The sequence below is a fragment of the Monodelphis domestica genome, chromosome 1 (assembly GCF_027887165.1).
Source record: "Monodelphis domestica isolate mMonDom1 chromosome 1, mMonDom1.pri, whole genome shotgun sequence".
Taxonomy (NCBI): Eukaryota; Metazoa; Chordata; class Mammalia; order Didelphimorphia; family Didelphidae; genus Monodelphis; species Monodelphis domestica.
In genome coordinates, this window is record NC_077227.1 from 159089129 (window position 1) to 159108049 (window position 18921).

The 18921-nt window shown below is 35.7% G+C and overlaps 1 protein-coding gene across 5 annotated transcripts in view; it reads left to right on the forward strand.

Annotated features, from left to right (window-relative positions):
* MAP2K5 (mitogen-activated protein kinase kinase 5) overlaps nucleotides 1–18921 on the forward strand; it is a 316196-nt gene that overhangs the window by 150776 nt on the left and 146499 nt on the right. For all 5 annotated transcript variants that reach the window (XM_001376370.3, XM_007479616.2, XM_007479617.2 and 2 more), the window contains 2 exons: nucleotides 5216–5277; nucleotides 11161–11209. In XM_001376370.3, the coding sequence (XP_001376407.1) occupies nucleotides 5216–5277; nucleotides 11161–11209 (111 nt within the window). The remainder of the gene's footprint in view (nucleotides 1–5215; nucleotides 5278–11160; nucleotides 11210–18921) is intronic.

Below are 18921 nucleotides of genomic sequence, written 5' to 3' on the forward strand. Positions count from 1 at the left end.
CCACAGGTTCTGAAAAACTAAAATGATTTCTGACAGATGAACCAAGTAAATATGTGCCTGGATTTGAGAAAATTCTATATGAAAATTAATACTTCAAAATAACTACCTTTGCATTTAAGAAATAATCTTAGAGGGAAGCTGGGTAACTCAGTGGATTGAGAGGCAGGCCTAGAGACTGAAGGTCCTAGGTTCAAATGTGGCCTCAGACACTTCCCAGCTGTGTGACCCTGGACAAGTCACTTAACCCCCATTACCTAGCCCTTCTACATTGGAACCAATGATTCCAAGACAGAAGGTAAGGGTTAAAAAAAAATAATCTTAGTTGTTCCAAAAAAGGATTCAACTTAAGTTTCTTGAATAGAGGAGTTATAGGACCATAACTATGTGTTGTGAAGGTTACCCAGGCAAGAGCGGGAAGAATGAATTGCTCCCTTCTTCAAAAATCCCCACTTGGTCTGTCCTCCCTTTTGTGGCTAAACTCCTTGAGAAATCCTCTTGCTATCACTTTCTCTACTTCCTCTTCTCTCACTCTCCTCTAAACTCTTGGCAGTCAACTGAAATATTTTCCAAAGTTATAAGTGATCTCTTTATTGTTGGATCCAATGGCTTGTTTTCTAAATCCTCATCCTTTTTGACCTCTGCAGACTTCAACACTGTCAGCCAACCTCTTTTCTTGGCTCTTTTTTTTTGACTCTTGACTCTTACCTGTTTTTGTGATTTCAGTCTTTCCCAATTCTCCTCCTACCTATCAGACTACTCCTCAGTCTTCTTTGCTGCATTTCTTCTAGGTCATGCCTGCTAATCCTGGATCTCCCCCATGAGTGTCCTGGATCCCCTTCTCTTCCTCTATTTCACTTGCTGATATCCCCTGCTCCTGTAGATTTAGTTATCATCTCTTATGCAGATGATTTTCAGATCAGGTTGTTTAGTCCTTATTATTCCTGGCTTCCAGGCTCACATCTTCCAGATGCCGGTTGGACATCATGAAGTAGATCTCCCACAAATGATATTTCCACTCAACCTATTCAAAGCTCAACTCATTTTCTCCCTGACCCCTTCCACCTCAGTTCTCACTTTCTTGAACCTCCCTATTTTTGTTGAAGGCACAACTCCTTATTAACACTCACCCCATATACCCAATTTGTTAGCAAGTTTTATATCTACCTTTGCAGTATCTCTTGTACATGTCCCCTTCTTTCCTGGAACACTACCACAAATCTAGTGTTGGCTCTCTCCACAGCTGGACCATTACAGTAGTCTAATAGTTGAGTTCCCTTTCTTTCCTCAACCCAATATATCTCCTGTTCAGCTATCAAACTGATTTTCCAAATAAGTCTCAAGACTGGTCTTGTCACTCCCTTGTTAAGTAAACTCATTGACTTCCTATTATATCCAGAATCAAATATAAAGTCTTCTGTTTGGCCCTTTATAACCTGGACCCCTCCTTCTTTTCTAGCCTTATATACCTTACTTTTCTCCACATACTCTGTGATCCATTATCATTGACTTCTCTGCTATTCCTCATAGAAGACACTATTTCTTGACTCATGAATTTTCTGTTTGTTCCTCATGCTAGAATGCTGTCCCTCCTCATCTCTGCCCCCTAGTTTCCCTGACTTCCTTTAGATCCTATCTAAAATCCTACCTTCTGCATGAAGCCTTTCTTGCCCTTTCTTAATGCTAGTGAGATTATCTCCCATGGATTTAGAATATACCTATTTTTTACAGAGGTCTTTATATTTTTGTTTCTCTCATTAGATTGTAAGCTCCTTGTGGAAAAGGGCTGTTTTTGTCTTTGTCTCCCCAGCACGTAGCACATTGCCATGAAAATTGTAGACATGACTTGAAACAAAATAGTTTGGAAAGACTTATTTTCTAGTCAGAATGAAGCATTTGTGCATAGGTTATGTTCTGAGTTTGGGGGTATCTTGAGAACTCCAAAGCACCCAGACACTTAATTTTCAACTTAACAGCACTTAAAAAACAGAGTTTCACAATGCACTACACCTATGATTGATTACAATGGCTTACAGTTTCTTTTCTAGATGCTCTTTAAGGAAGGACTTCAATATGAATAGGAAGGCCTTTTAGTAAATTACCTTGAGATCATGCTTTGAGTGTTGGTTGAAGGAATTGGAGGATGCTTAGCCTGTAGAAGAGAAGACCTATAAACATGGAGGATGCGGTATATGAGAGAATGTGAAAGCTGTCTTCATTCCTTTATTTAAAGGACTGCCTTGTAGAAAAGGGACTGGACTTGCTTTGCTTTCTCCCAGGAGGCAGAACTAAGAGCAGTGAATGGAAGCTGCAAAGAAATGACAATAAGAAAAAAATTTACTAATAATTTACTATCAGAAAGTGAAATGGGTCAACCTAGCAAATAATGGATCTTCCAACTGACTGAATGGCTCCTTGTCAGGTATATTGTAGAGAGGATTCTTGTTCAGGTAAGGATTAGACTAGATGGCCTCTGAGATTGCAGCCAAATTGAAAATTCTGTGGTTCTTTAAGGCAGTAATACCAATTAAGAGGTTATTGCAGGTCTCTAAGAGTATACATGAGAGCAGGAGCTATGGTGGTTGTAGTGGGATTAGAGAAGAACCAGATATGAAAGAGATTTTAGAGATAGAAATAACAGGATTTGCCAACTGACTCTTCCCTTTTCTTCATATCACACATCTAAAGATGATTCAAAGGTTAAGAAATAGATGATTGAGCAGATGGTTGCATGATTCATAGAAATAGAGAATTTAGGAAGATAGGACATTTAGGGAGAGAAATGAATTAAGATTTTAGATATATTTAATTTGAGATTTCCAGTGGGACATTCAGGTGTAGGAATCTGGAGGAAATTGGAAATAATCTATTTCTTAAATATTCATGAGCCAATTCTCTTAAACTTAATAGTATTTGGCTGTACTGGATTATTTTTTCTATATGTTAACATATACTTCATAGATTTTTAAGAAGTGGGCACTTGATATTTCTCTCAAACTTCTTATCTTGGAAATTTTTCCAAAATATAAAGTCCTGAAATATTAGAAAAAAACCTACAGCTATAATAGAATGTATATCTCCAAATGAATGTTGTCTTTTTCAGAGTAGTTTCCTGAAAAAGCTCTACATTTCTTCCAGTGATGTTATCATTATTCCAACCATTTTTAAGCTTTAAATTCAGAATTGTCTTTAGATACTATCACATGTTGTCTTTCTAAGAATGTTTTATTTTTCACAATTATATGACATTTTAATAATTTTTAGTTCAAAATTTTCTCTTCCACTGCTTCCTTCTACCTCTTTGAAAAGAAGGCACTTTGATATACATTATACATGTGCAGTCATGCAAAACAGATTTCCATATTAGCTGTAGTATGAAAGAGAACACAGACCAAAAGAAAGTTTTAAAAATATGTTTTGGTGTGCACTCAGACTTGTTAGGATAGGATTTTGGATAAGGAAACACAAGAGGAAAAAACATTAAAATCTACTTTATTGTTTTGGAAGGGAAAGGAATAAGGACTTAGGGATTTACTTATGCTTATTCTTATTTAAAAAACTAACTAACTATGCTAACTAGGTTACTAAACTAAAACTTAACCAAGTTCCCAAATCTTACTCAGCAGGGGTCCAAAAAAAGTTAGAACCAGGATCTGTTGTTGTTAGATGTCCAAGCAAGTCCTGATGTCCAAGTGGGACTGAATGCTGCCCACAGCTAGATACAGGAATCCTTCCTCAGTACAACACAGGGAAAATCCTCTTCAGACCTTCCTCTTGACTTCCTCAGGAGACCCAAAAGATAAAGTCCGTTGGGGCAAGATCAAGTCTTCTCAGATCCTCCCCCTCAGACCCTTGGTCACATGCCACTGTCAATCATACCTAGGTTTGCACTTTTCAGTTCTTGCACAGTTTTGCAAATTGCAAACCTTTCCATCCTTTATCACAGACTCCATCCGTTCTTTCTCTGGAAGTGGATAACATTTTCCTATTAATTCCATCATATGTTCTTTTTTTGGAAAAGTTGTATTAATACATGTTGTCATTTAATGATATGTCCATATTCAAGTACCCTTTTTTACTCAAAACAAAACAAAAAATGGGCAAAAGACATCAATTAGCACAGTGTCCATAACTCACAGTGTATGCAACATTCCTCACTCAAAGTTCCCCACCTTTCTACAAACATTCTTTTGAATTCAACATGTTATTTTGAATATCATCAGTAGTATTAACTTGGTGTCCTTTGAAGAGTAGATTTAATTTTTTATGACATAAAAATCTCATTGAGTCAAATGAACAAAGTCAAAGAAAGGAGCATCATTTTGGATCAAATAAGTGGAATCTTTATGCCAAAATTCTATAGAATGATTTGTATGGCATAGAAACATGCCTTCCAGGCAGCCCAAAGAAGAATAGTTGAAAACAAATTTTGTGCAGCGGCACCTTATTTTGAATAAATGTATAACTTCTTAAAATAACAAATTTTTAGGTTTTTGATTGTGTCATTTATGACTTTAAATCTTGTTGCTTTATGATTATAAATTGTGATTATTGTTCTTAGAAGTATTTATTTTTATACTTACAGTGCTACTTGTAAACCTTTCAGTCATGATGGCAAAAAGAGTATTTGTTCTTAAGTCATAGGATCTGGGTTCAAATCTTGCCTTTTGTACTTCCTTTGTGACCTTGGCAAGTCACTTAACTTCTTCAGGCCTCAGTTTCCCCATCTCTAAAATAAAGAGCATTGGACTAGATAATTTTTTGAGGGCTCTCTCAATTCTAGATCTGTGATCCTACAAGAACAAAAACTCAACATAGTTTTCATTTGAGGAAATTAAAGCTCTTGTTCTTTCATTTTAAAATTTTATTCAAATTACCACAATGGCCATGTTTTGAGCCGAGCCTTAACTAGACTTCTTTTTTTCCTGACATAGTTTTAACACTCATATAATCACACTCTTGGGAGTAAGGTGATAGTGACTAATTGTGCTCTCAGATGGCTAACTGCATATGTGGGTCACTTAATTGCAGATGTAAAATTTATGCCCATCACAAAGAAAATTAGGCTAAAAACCAATTTGACACTGAGCATTTAGTGCATGACATGGGGGCAGGGGGAGGTATTCCCATAATGATGAGTACAAAAAAGAACTGTTCCAGTGCAATCTTTGCCATACTGCTATTTGTATTAAACAACCATATTTGTCTGTCTCTACAGGGGGATCTTTGGATGTGTATAGGAAAATTCCAGAGCATGTACTGGGAAGAATTGCAGTAGCAGTGAGTATTTAGCTTTAACATTGTGAAATTTGGGCAGTGGACTCTTTCTCATCAACTTATTGCCCACTATGTTCTCCTATCCTTAGCTTTCCTTCTTTAGAATCACTGACAGAAGAGTAAGCCAGTGTGCTGCTTTGAATTTTCACTATCCCTCTTACACACAGTGTCAGAGTCCCCTGATATTCTTCCTACCCCTAAATAATCTTGAGGAACTTGGATTGGTGTATATGCTAGGACTTGATATACTTAGTGAAAACACTTTTTCCTATGTAATAAAATTCACTAGATTTTCCAAATTTGCTAAAAAGGAAAATGTCTCATGGTTTTTTGTTTGATTTATTTTAGTGATGGAAAATGCCATTACAATTAGATAGTTTGTAGCTACCATGTACAAATTGAGCCAGTTTGTACAAAAGTTAACTACTTTATTCTAAAAGAATGAGAGATCCCTAGTTCAAATGTCTACTTTAGTGATATTAATATGATAACAGGCAAGACCCTAAACATCTTTGAGCTTCAGGCAAATCTGTAGTATTATAAGTTATAAGTGGGTTTTAATCTTTATTGATAGTGAGGGAATTCCCATACTGATCAAATCACATACTCTTGACATATTGGTATAGAGATGTATTATTACTGTCATTATCATTATCTATTATCTCTCTCTGAGTGTCAGTTTCCTCGGCAAAGACTTTGGGGGGGGGGTGTCTCTTTTTGTATCCTCAGCTCTTAGCACAGTGCCTGGCACATAATAAGCTTTTAATAAGTCCTCATTGACTTGACTTGATTAGGTGATATGTAAAAGTACCTTTCATCTCTAGATCTCTGGTCCTCTGATCTGTGGGGTTTTTGTTTTTATTTTTAAATTGTAGTAATTCTTATAAACCATATCTAGATACTTAATCTTAGTGATTATAAATAATTTTCCTGTTCTGTTTTCATAAAGCTATTTTAAGTACTAGCTATTACTAATGAAATTTAAATGGATAAGCAAATATTGTATGAATTCTGGATTTCGTATTTGGAATAAATTTAGATAAGAGTGCCTCAGTGGGGTGGGGTAATATTAAACAATTGCCAGATTGGAGGTACTCTAATAACTTAAGCAGTTTAAAGCATAACAAAGTGATTTTACCATGTACCATTTAATTAAATGGCTGATTTTCGCATTCATTATACATCAAACTGACAACTTAAATCCTTTAATCCAACATGGACAGTTATTTCCTCTTAGTTCATTGTAATTCACAGCTTTACTTTTTTCTCTCTAATTATTGGTGTGAACTGCTCAGGGTGAGGGGAACTTTCTTGCCTTAACAGCTACTGCTGTTAAGTAGCTCATAATCAACATATTTTGGTGGAGTATTTTTGCCATGAATTTGGAATTCTTTGAATCAAGATTTTTGCTGAGTCTAATTTTCTTTTCTAAGTGTAATTTGATGTTGCTTTTAACAATCTGTGGCTCTAAAGTTTAATAGCTCATTTAGTAAAAGGCAAAAAGAAGGCAAAGATCTACATTAAAAAAAAAACAAAGAATAAGGCACACATTCTCCTCTTTTACCTCTTGAGCTTCCTACCTATAGGAATCTCCCTCTCACTATTCTCCTTGGACTCCATAATTCTCCCGAGCAGTACACCTGTATAAAGCCCCTCACACTCTTCTGGGCTGTGCTGTCCAGGGGAGGGATGGAGGCAGCAGAAAAATGGGCACACCCTGCAGCATGCATTGGCTAATTAAAACCTTGTAAATTTTTTAAAAATCACACCACTCTTCACTTTTGCCCTGATCTTTTTATAGCTTTACCTTCATTTAAAATGTGTGCTTTTTCCTCTCGGCTTTGTGACTAACCTAGTTATAGAAAATAATTATAATAGCTCACACTTTATGGAGTGCCTTTCAGGTTTGCAAATTATCTCATTTGATCTTCACATCAGCAAGATGGATATTTTCTCCATTTTGTGGATAAGGAAACTGAGGAATAGAGAGTTATGTGACTTGCTTAGGGTCCCAGAGCTGGGAAATGTCTAAAGTGCTATTTGAGCTCAGGGCTATCTGACTTCAGGCCCAGCACTCTGGATGAGAGTTGGAAGACTTGAGTTCAAATCATAGCCCTAACACTTATTTATGTAATTTGGGACAAATATTTTTACTAGGTGGGGGAGGGTGAGTCTCAGTTTGAGGGTATTGTAGGTAAATATTTTCAGGTTCCTTCCAGCTCTATACTTTTATGTTGTGATTCTTTATTTACCACTTTTCCTAACATCTTCTGGACCCTAATCTTATAGTGACTCCTATTTCCCCTATTCCCCACCTAAAGATCTTTTTTATTTTAAGGAAACCTAAGTGGATAGGCAAAGCTTTTGCTAGCTCCCCAATTCTCATCTGATGCATATCAAGCTAACAAAAGGCAGTGGTCAGCAAAAGGGAAGAAGGAAGAAGAAAAGAAAGGACATGTAAAACCCAGAAGACAGGAAGCTGAGAGCATTTAAATTAAATCAGCAAAGATAATTCCATGTTTACCAACTTTTATAAGCATCTTGTGGGCTCTAGAGAAACAAAAAAGTGAAAATCCCTTCTCTTTAGAATTCTACTGCTTATTTGTCACTTTGGGTCTAATTATAAATTGCAGTCTATATTTGAATAGTATTTCAGTACTTCAAAAAATTCTCTGATGACACTGGTTCTGGTACTCATGCCATGAAGTCAAATTACAGCTGCTCCAAAGATGAGCTGAAGGAATTGCTGTGGTTGAATGGATGAATGGTGAATGCATGAATAAATAGGTAGGTAGATAGATCAATAGATAAGTTTGGGCTGACTTTTGGGTAATGAATATAGATTAGTTTGCCAGACCAACCAGAACTACTTTCATTCCACTAACATAGTCTTCAAGAACCCAGAGTCACCCCTAGGCCACAATGAGGTATTGGAATAGGACTTTATTGAAGGTAGTTAGATAAAAAAGGCAATTCAATAAATGTCCTCCCAGCCCGATACCCATTTCTAGTATCTATGATTACCTCCTTAGGGAGGTAGTTGTCTGGGACGACATGAGTATTGTCCTGTAGTGGGGGTCAGCAGCTGTTCTGATCTTGGGGCCACGCAGTGCCCTGGATACCACTGGCAGGGAACAGAACCTGGAAAAGTAGAAGCAGCAGCAGGAGAAGAGGAAGGAGGAATAGGAAAAAAGGGGAGAGGAAATTTATAAAAGAAGGAGAAAATAAAGAGATATAAATGACAGTAATAGCTCAAGACAAATAATTCCCCTCCAATGTCTGGCCCTTTTTACATTTAGAACCCTGTAGCCAATGAATATTCTTGATTCCAGGTGCTGAAATGGAGGAGTCAAAGATCCAAAGGAGAAGAGGCAATAGTGGCTATCCTGGTCGTTTCAGCAATATTTTACTCAGATCTTTGAGACATGGGATGAATGATGGGAGATTCTGTAATTGAAAAAAAAAAAAAAAGGAATCCCTAAGTTAGTACATGCCCTGGTTAGCTTAAGTCCGCTCTTCTATTCAGTGTTTCCTTCCTTCCAGCTGAAGCCTCTAAGGAATGATGCCAATCTTGCTTTGCCTGAACACCATATTTTCACTTCTGTTTCTGAAGTGGTGACATTGTGTACTGTATTTTGAGTGCTAATGTTGATTGAAGTTGTCCCTGAAAGGATGTGCACTTGAACTGTCAGAGAGTGAGCGATTGACAATAGGCACAAGTACTTTGAATGTCAAGGCTTTGTCAGTGCATTGTTGTAAAACTTAGTCTACTGAATACCAATAATGCCTTCCAGGTTTTCTAGAAGCAGATTTCTGATTTCTTTGTATAATGATAGTTATCCTGTGCTCTTAAGAGGAAAATTTAGTGTATTATAACAAAGCTTAAATATAACATGGACATTTTAAAGTGTGTGGAATAGCTTAAATTTTAGGAAACACTCAATAAAACCTTTTTTTTCCCTTTTGAAAATTTATGATGAATTGTATTTCATGTGAAGAATTTTTTGCTTATTCATTGGCTCACAAAGATTTTCTCTAGCAGATTATGTTTCATGCACATATTTTGTAAAATTATACAAATATTCAAATCTAGAAATTAAAACTAATATCATTCATGACCATGGATACCAACTTATTTCAAGTGAGATGATCCTTTTATGACTTTTAGAGAAAAATGTTAATTGTTAGCTAGTATTGTCTTTATAGATTTTTTTCAAAATACAAGTTGTCTCTGACCTTCTAGAGCTGGCTCAGTAGATAAGAGTTCTGGGCCAGGAGTCAGAAGACCTGAGTTTTAATATGACCTCAGATATTAGCTGTGTGGCCCTCAGCAAGTAACTTAAACTCTTTGCCTCAGTTTCCTCAACTGTAAAATGGAAATAATAGGAGTATTTATCTCCTTGCAGTGTTGTGAGGATCAGATGAGATAATATTTATAAAAATATTTGGCACACTGCCTGTACATAGTAGGAACTTAATAAAGATTGTTCCATTCCTCCGTTCCCTTCACTTCTGTGACTAATAAATGCATTCATCTTTATGCAGTGTGGTTCTTATTTCACTTTCTGAAAAGAAGGTTCCCACAACACAAAAATTTACCCTATAATAGCAGGAATTCGTATAAAATTTTCACTGGTAAATTATCTTTAGAAGCAATTAACTCTTCTTAGATTACTATGCAAACACAGAGTGGAATTGATTGCACCATGTTAGCAAACCTTTCAGGAGTGCAGAACTGTATGTGTATGATTAAAATATGTTAACCTCTGTCCAGCATTAATTGATATAGATTTTGTCTTGCCCTAGATCTTTAGTGACATCTTTCGAAATTGGTTTTACTGACTTTACCTTCCATGTTTTCTTTCTCTTCTCTTGTTCTTAGAATTTCTGTATTAGTTGAGATACTTACCCAATGAGTTCCCCAATCTGATTTCATTGTTTTCAAAATAAGTTCTGTGATCACCTCTTATTCTAGATAATGGTTTTTTGTATATTCTACTCTTTGAATTGAAGCTCTTATTCTTAGATGGCATATTTTTTATCATGCAAAATTCATGTGCTTTAGTAATGTTTTAAGCAGATTTTTATAATCAGGGTAATTAACTTGTGAATAGAGAACTTTGAAATCTGCAAGTCCTACTCTTGAGCAGTTCACATATGGAGCTCTTTGAACCACTGGCATAATTACCAAAGTGTTCCCTTGTATACACATATTGATGATTTGTGAAGAAAGCAGTTGCATGCACTTTGACAACTTATTCATAAAGATTTTTTTTAAATGGTTATTACCAACTTTTGTATGTCTCATTAGAAAGCAATATGTAATAGCAAAAAAATCTTATTTGACTCATGGTTGTTGACATAGGTTGCTGAGAGTGGAAACTCAAATCACTGTTCATTCTCATTATACTGTCCTATTACACAGTCTCGATCTTTTTGATCCTTACTGCTCCCCTACACAAGCTCTCTGCCAAACTGAATGACAGCACTCCACACACAATTTTGCTCTTTCCTGCTTTTGACCTAGATGTTCACAGAATTCCTCCACTGGGATTACCCTCTTTTCTCCCTGTTGAAACACCACTTCTCCTTCAAGGCTTGACTAATTTCACCTCCATTTTGAAACTTTCTTTGACCAATCCAACTGTTCTTTGAAGCAGTGCAGTCCTATTGATTTATTGTTTGCATTACGTATTTTACATTTAATATTTGCTTACTGTGTATTTCTTTGCACATCCATAGCACCTAGCATTGTATTGGGCATACCTAGCAGGTGTCAAATAAATATTGTATTGATTCCTTAGAAATCCGACTTAGTCATTTTTTTAAATTTTAAACTACTTTAAAACATTTTTGCTTTTTCTCTTTTTCTTTTTTAAAATCTAGGTTGTTAAAGGCCTAACTTACCTGTGGAGTTTAAAGATATTACATAGAGGTATGTGTTGGACTTAAATTTTATTTTATTTATAAAATTAACATTTGACGTGGTGTTTAAGAGATAATTGCATTGTTATGACTTTCAAAAATAGACTTTTGGAAGGTTTGGGACATAAAAATTTGTCATGTTATATGGTAGGTTTTTTTTTTTAATTAGCACTTCTGCTAATAATAATGCTATCAATGGAAACAAGCAGTTATTCCCCCCTTCAGTAATATATTTTTCCCCCAATTACTTGTAAAAACAATTTTTGGCATTTATTTTCTAACATTCTGAATGCCTCATTGTCTTACTTCTTTCTCTTCCCCCTTCTCTGATACAGTAAGCAATATGCTATTATACAAAATCTAAAATATGTGGTTTCTTGTTAAACCACTTTTGGATATACATATATATGTATGTATGTATGTAATATATATGTATGTTTAAGCAAAGTTACATAAAGACTTCCTTGGTGTTTATATATGACATTGCCCCATTATATTCCTTAACTTTAAATGGTTGAAATTTTTGACTTCCTTTAATTCCCTTAGTTGTTCAGATGTTGCAATAGTGTACCTTAAGAGTAGTTTCCTGTACTTTTAACAAAACTTTAAATAAAAAATCCATGAAATAGTCAAAAGTCTGCCTGGTCTATTTATAAAACAGATGAGAAGATAATATGATAACTGTTGAATGTTACATAAGGAACCTCCCTTTGCTTGTTTTAATGTTCCCAAAATGTCTGGATTCATTTGAAGCTAATTATTAAGTAAGAAACAGACTATTACAAAGCAACTTCAGGGCCTAATGTTAGTAACAGTACTGTTTAATTTTACACATCTGCTCACTCTAGACTTATGCACAGTTGGGAAATGCAATAGCACACACATTAGATGTGATTAAAGTAAACATTTTTTTAAAAAAGGTATAAACTATGAGGGAAAAAAACAACTCATGTTTTCAATTGTTGTATCACATCTGTTACTAAGGCTTTTATTTGTTGTTGTTGTTTTTAATCCTAGTGATTGCAGATTTCTTCCTTAATCTGTGCTTTGCAGACTAAAATGTCCACTCACTCTTTGTTCTTTAAGAATTGCACTGGTTAAATGAAACTACAAACTTAATTTTCTTCTTAAAGCCATTACTGTCATTATGGGTTCAACCAAAAGATATGATAGATGGAGTACCAGACCTGGAGTCAGGAAGACTTGAGTTTTAAATCTGGCCTCAGAAACTTACTAGCTATAACCCTTGACCTCCAAGATAGCACCTAACTCCCTGGGTTGTCATGGGGATCAAAGGAGTAAACAATTGTAAAGCATTTTGCACAGGGCCTGGGCTTATAGTGAGATATGTGTGGATATTTCATATACATGTGTGTATATATGTACATATATACATATGTGTGTATGCTATGAAAGCAGGGAGTCCTCTGAGAATCCTTCTGAGAAATTCAGTAGATATGAAGATGTAGTTAGCCTGCATTTGTCTTTATTTTGTGTGTGTGTGTGTGCACATGGCCACACATATACACAAAAATATGTGTGTATATATTTACATATAGATTTATGTAGATTATCTTTCTTACATTACAATCTGTATTCATTATTATCCTTTCTTAGTGTGCAGATGATGTAAAAATAAAAAATAGGGAACTTTGGCTAAGGTGACTCAAAAATAATGTTGACTTGCTTCCTTTGTATAATGTGTATGTGCATGTGGTTATGTACCCAGTGCCAGTGGATAGGGAAACAGATGAAAAGTTTGTATTATCTATATTTATAAATGATATTATTTACCTCCTATGAATTTCTAATGGGTTATCCAGTACTCAGAGGCTCCTTCCCTGTTTTGCGCTTTTTCTAATTAATCTAATGGTCAATTCCTGTTGTCATATTAACTTTAGAGGAATAAAGCAAAAGAGCAGTTGTCTATAGAAGTCTTAACCAAGGGTTCCATGAAAATGCTGTTCTTGTTAGAATTATAGGGTTAGTTTATACTTTATACTAACAGCATAATCCTGTAGTGATAGAAGCTGCATGTCAAGAGATCTTTTGAGAAGCCTTCTGAGAAATTGAGTAGATATGAAGTTTTAGTTAGCCTGCAATCATCTTTAGTTTGTTTTATTTTAAACTAGAGGCCATGTAGATAATTTCAGTCCTTTGAAGGTTTCTGAATGAGATCCTGTCAACAGCAATGCCTAGACTTATTTTATCTAGGCGAGTCATGCACACTATCTGGGCTGTTAATCCACTTGGGTTATTTGGATCTTTTTTTGTACTGTTGATATTAGAGAAATATCTATTTTCCCTTCGTTCTAAAGGTGTAGCTGTTTGAAGTGGATTTGTATGTTATGTAGTTTTCTAAGACAGTCAACAGAGGCTCCTAGTCCCTCTTTCTATTTGAGTTTAATACCCCTGGGCTAAATGAACAAACATTGGGCAGGAAGTCCTGCATCTACCCATCTGTATTTGCTGGCTGGAGGTTGACCTGTCATAACGTTAAGGGCTGTTGACAACAATTACTCTCTTTAATTAATTAATTAATTAAGAATATTTTTCCATGGTTATATGATTCATGTTCTTTCCCTCTCCTCTTCCCTCCTCCCTCACTTAGCTGATGAGCAATTCCACTGATATATACATGTATCATTGTTCAAAACCTATTTCTATGTTATTCATATTTGCAATAGAGTGATCATTTAAAATCAAAATCCCCAATCATATCCCCATCGAACCATGTGATCAATCTACTCCTACAGTTCTTTCTCTGGATGTGGATAGCATTCTTTCTCATAAAGTCCCTCAGAACTGTCCTGAATCATCACATGGCTGCTAGTAGAGAAGTCCATTACATTCGATTATACCGCAGGGTATCAGTCTCTGTGTACAGTGTTCTCCTCGTTCTGCTTCTTTCACTCTGCATCAGTTCCTGAAGGTTTTTCTAGTTCACATGGAATTCCTTCAGTTTATTATTCCTTTGAGCACAATACTATTCCATCACCAACAGAGACCACAATTTGTTCAACTATTCCCCTATCAGAGGGGATCCCCTCATTTTTCCAATTTTTTGCCACCACAAAGAGTGCAGCTATAAATATTTTTTTACAAGTCCTTTTCCTTATGACCTCTTTGGGGTATAAACCCAGCAGTGGTATGCTGGATCAAAGGACAGACAGTCTTTTAACATACTTTGGGCATAGTTCCAAATTGCCTTCCAAATTTTGCCACATCCCCTCCAACATTTCTTACTTTCCTTTACTGTCATATTGGTCAATCTCTACTAGATGTGAGGTGGTACCTCAGAGTTGTTTTGATTTGTATTTCTCCAATTATAAGAGATTTAGAACATTTTTTCATGTGCCTATTGATAGTTTTGATTTCTTTATCTGAAAACTGCCTATTCATGTCCCTTGCCCATATATCAGTTGGGGAATAGCTTGATTTTTTTTTTTGTACAATTGATTTATCTACTTATAAATTTCAGAAATTAGACCATTATCAGAGGTTTTTGTTATGAAGATTTTCCCCCCAATTTGTTGCTTCCCTTCTAATTTTGGTTGCATTGGCTTTTTTGTACAAAACCTTTTTAATTTAATGTAATCAAAATTATTCACTTTACATTTTGTAATCTTCTACATATCTTACTTGGTCTTCAATTCTTTCCTTTCACATATGTTCACTTAATTTACTTATAATTTCGCTTTTATATTCAAATCATTCACCCATTCTGAATTTATCTTGGTATAGAGTGTGAGATGTTGATCTAATCCTAATATCTCCCACACTGTTTTCCAGTTTTCCCAGTATTATTTGTCAAATAGTGGATTCTTGTCCCAAAAGCTAGGATCTTTGGGTTCATTGTACACTGTTTTACTGAGGTAATTTACCCCAAGTCCATTTCATTGCTTCTCCCTTCTGTCTCTTAGCCAGTACCATATTGTTTTGATGATCACCACTTTATAGTACAGTTTAAGATCTGGTACTGCTAGGCCCCCATCCTTCACATTTTTTTCCATTGGTTCCCTTAATATTCTTGATCTTCTGTTCTTCAAAGTGAATTTTGTTATAATTTTTTCTAATTTAGTAAAAAAGTTTCTTTGTAGTTTTATAGGTACGGCCCTGAATAAGTAAATTAATTTGGGTAGAATTGTCATTTTTATTATATTAGCTTGTGCTACCCATGAGCAAGTGGCATTTTTCCAGTTATTTAGATCTAGTTTTAATTGTGTGGGAAGTGTTTTGTAGTTGTGTTCCTATAATTACTGTGTTTGTTTTGGCAAATAGATTCCAAGATATTTTATATTGTCTAAAGGGATTTGAAATGGAATTTCTCTTTCTAACTCTTGATGCTCAGCTATGTTGGAAATATATAGAAATGCTGAAGATTTTTGTGAGTTTATTTTGTATCCTGCAACTTTGCTAAAGTTGTTGATTATTTCCACTTGCTTTTAAGTGATTTTCTAGGATTCCATAAATAGACCATCATATCATCTGCAAAGAGTGATAGTTTATTCTCCTCCTTGCCTATTTTAATCCCTTCAATTTCTTTTTCTTCTCTAATTTCAACTGCTAGTGCTTCTAACAGAATGTTAAATAATAGAGGTGATAATGGACATCCTTGCATCACTCCTGATTTTATTGGAAAGACTTCTAACTTATCCCCATTGCAAATGATACTTACTGATATATACTGTTTATTATTTTTAGGAAAATCCCATCTATTCTTATACTTTATAGTGTTTTCAATAGGAAAGGGTATTGTATTTTGTCAAAGGCTTTTTCTGCGTCTATTGAGATAATCATGTTATTTATATTAGATTGGTTATTGATATGCTCAATTATATGGATGGTTGTCCTAATATTAAATCATCCATGCTTTCCTGGTATAAATCCCACCTGGTTATAGTGAATAATCCTTGTGATCACTTGCTGGAGTCTTTTTGCTAGCATTCTATTTAAGATGTTTGCATCTATGTTCATTAAGGAGATTGGTCTGTAGTTTTCTTTCTCTGTTTTTGGTCTGCCTGGCTTTGGAATCAGTACCATATTTGTGTCATAAAAGGAAGTTGGTAAAACTTTTTTGGGAACTTCCAGCTAAACATGGCAGCAGTCTAGATGCAGGAATCTCCTCAGCACCCACTGATATAGACTACCTCAAAAGATTTTAAAAAAACCCAAATTCATAAGAACAAAAGGACTCTACAGTGGGATTTGCGAATTCCCACACTATAAGGGAGTGAAAAAGCTCCCACCAAAACGCAAGTTGATCTACCCTCTCCCACCCCACCTACAGAGCCAGAGTCAGAGCCTGCTCATGCCAGAATCAGTGAGTGAGCGAGTGGCACAACTAGAGCGAGTTAGAGGCACCTCTGGGTCCTTGGGAGCTGACTGAGACCATCAAGGACCTACCCCTGAGAGCAGCTATACCTGAAACCCCAGCAGGCTGAAGAGCACAGACCATGGGCACTCCCAGGAAGATAACACAGAGAAGGGCAGCAAACAGCAGAAGCTATGGAGATTCAAGAATTTCCCTCAGGCAAAATCCTTCTTCCTTAACTCCATACACAGAGACCCTGCCCATCTCACTCAGATTTCTGACTAAGAAGGGAAGGGGAAACATCCACAGTGATGGCAAATAGTGCCCAGGAACAACAACCTCCCTCCAAGAAAAACAAGAAGAAGGGATTGACCATGAAAAATTTTTATGGAGGAAAAACCCAGGCTACAGAGGAAATAGAAGAAGAAATTCAAATAAATGAACCAATACCTTCCCCCCCAAAAAATAGAAATTGTCCACAAGCTCTTGAAGAATTTAAATTGAAGAAATTAAATTGGCTTATCAAAAACATAGAAGACTTCTAGCAAGAAAAATGGGAAATAGTTTAAAGAGAAAATAACAGTTTAACAGACAAGAACTCCCAATTGGATAAACTGCTGGAAGCCACAAAAAGCAGAATAGACCAAATTGAAAAGGAAAACCAGTCTTTAAAGACCAGAATTAGGCAACTGGAAGACAATGATCTTGCAAAACAACAAGAATTAATAAAGCAAAGTCAAAAGAATGACAAAATAGAAAAAAATATAAAATATCTCCCTGACAAGGTGACAGATCAGGAAAACAGAAGAAGGAGAGACAATTTGAGAATCAATGGTCTACCTGAAAAGCCAGGAATAAACAGAAATCTTGACATCATACTACAAGAAATTCAAGAAAACTACCCTAATGTTCTTGAACAAAGGGGCAAAATAGAAATTGAAAGAGTTCATAGAACACCCTCTACACTAAATCCTCAAAGACAACTCCCAGGAATGTAATTGCCAAATTCCAGAGATTTCAAGCTAAGGAGAAAATTTTACAAGAAGCCAAAAACAGACAATTCAGATACCAAGGAGCACCAATCAGGATCACACAAGACCTGGCAGCTTCCACACTAATGGACCACAAGGCTTGGAATATGATATTCAGAAAGGCAAGAGAATTGGGTCTTACCTTTGACCCAGCCATAGCACTGCTGGGTCTGTACCCCAAAGAGATAATGGACACAAAGACTTGTACAAAAATATTCATAGCCGCGCTCTTTGTGGTGGCCCAAAACTGGAAAACGAGGGGATGCCCATCAATTGGGGAATGGCTGAACAAACTGTGGTATATGTTGGTGATGGAGTACTATTGTGCTAAAAGGAATAATAAAGTGGAGAAGTTCCATGGAGACTGGAACAACCTCCAGGAAGTGATGCAGAGCGAGAGGAGCAGAACCAGGAGAACATTGTACACAGAGACAAACACACTGTGGTATCATCGAACGTAATGGACTTCTCCATTGGTGGTGGTGTAATGTCCCTGAACAACTTGCAGGGACCCAGGAGAAAAAAACACCATTCATAAGCAAAGGATAAACTATGGGAGTGGAAACACCGAGAAAAAGCAACTGCCTGAATACAGAGGTTGAGGGGACATGACAGAGGATAGACTCTAAATGAACACTCTAATGCAAATACTATCAACAAAGCAATGGGTTCAAATCAAGAAAACATCTAATGCCCAGTGGACTTACGCGTCGGCTATGGGGGGTGGGGGGGGAGGAAAAGAAAATGATCTATGTCTTTAACGAATAATGCTTGGAAATGATCAAATAAAATATATTAAAAAAAATTTAAAAAAAAAAAAGAGAATTGGGTCTTAAACCAAGGATCACCTATCCATCAAAACTGATTATATTCTTCCAGGAGAAAGTATGGGCATTCAACAAAATAGAAGATTTCCAAGTATTTGAAAAGAAAAGACCAAAACTAAGTGGAAAGTTTGATATCCAAACACAAAGATCAAGAGAAACATGAAAATGTAAATATGAAAGAGGGGGAAAATGGCAAAAATGGTTTTTTATTCAAACTTTCTTTAAGGGCTACAATAAGATCAAGTTATATATATATATATATACATACATATATATATATATATACATATATATATGTGTGTGTGTGTATATGGGGAAATGTTATTTGTAACTCTCAGAAATTATATTCACTATTATAGTAATTAGAAGAATCATTCACAGGAAGAGTTTCAGGTAATAAGTGCTATAATATGATATGCAAAAAAAGAAAAAGAAAGGGGGGGGGAGGAATTGAAGAGGGCTCCAAGAGATACTTGAAGAAATAAAATAAATAGGATAATCTTTATCACACAAAGATACATATGGGAATGGGAGGGGAAGAATACTCTTA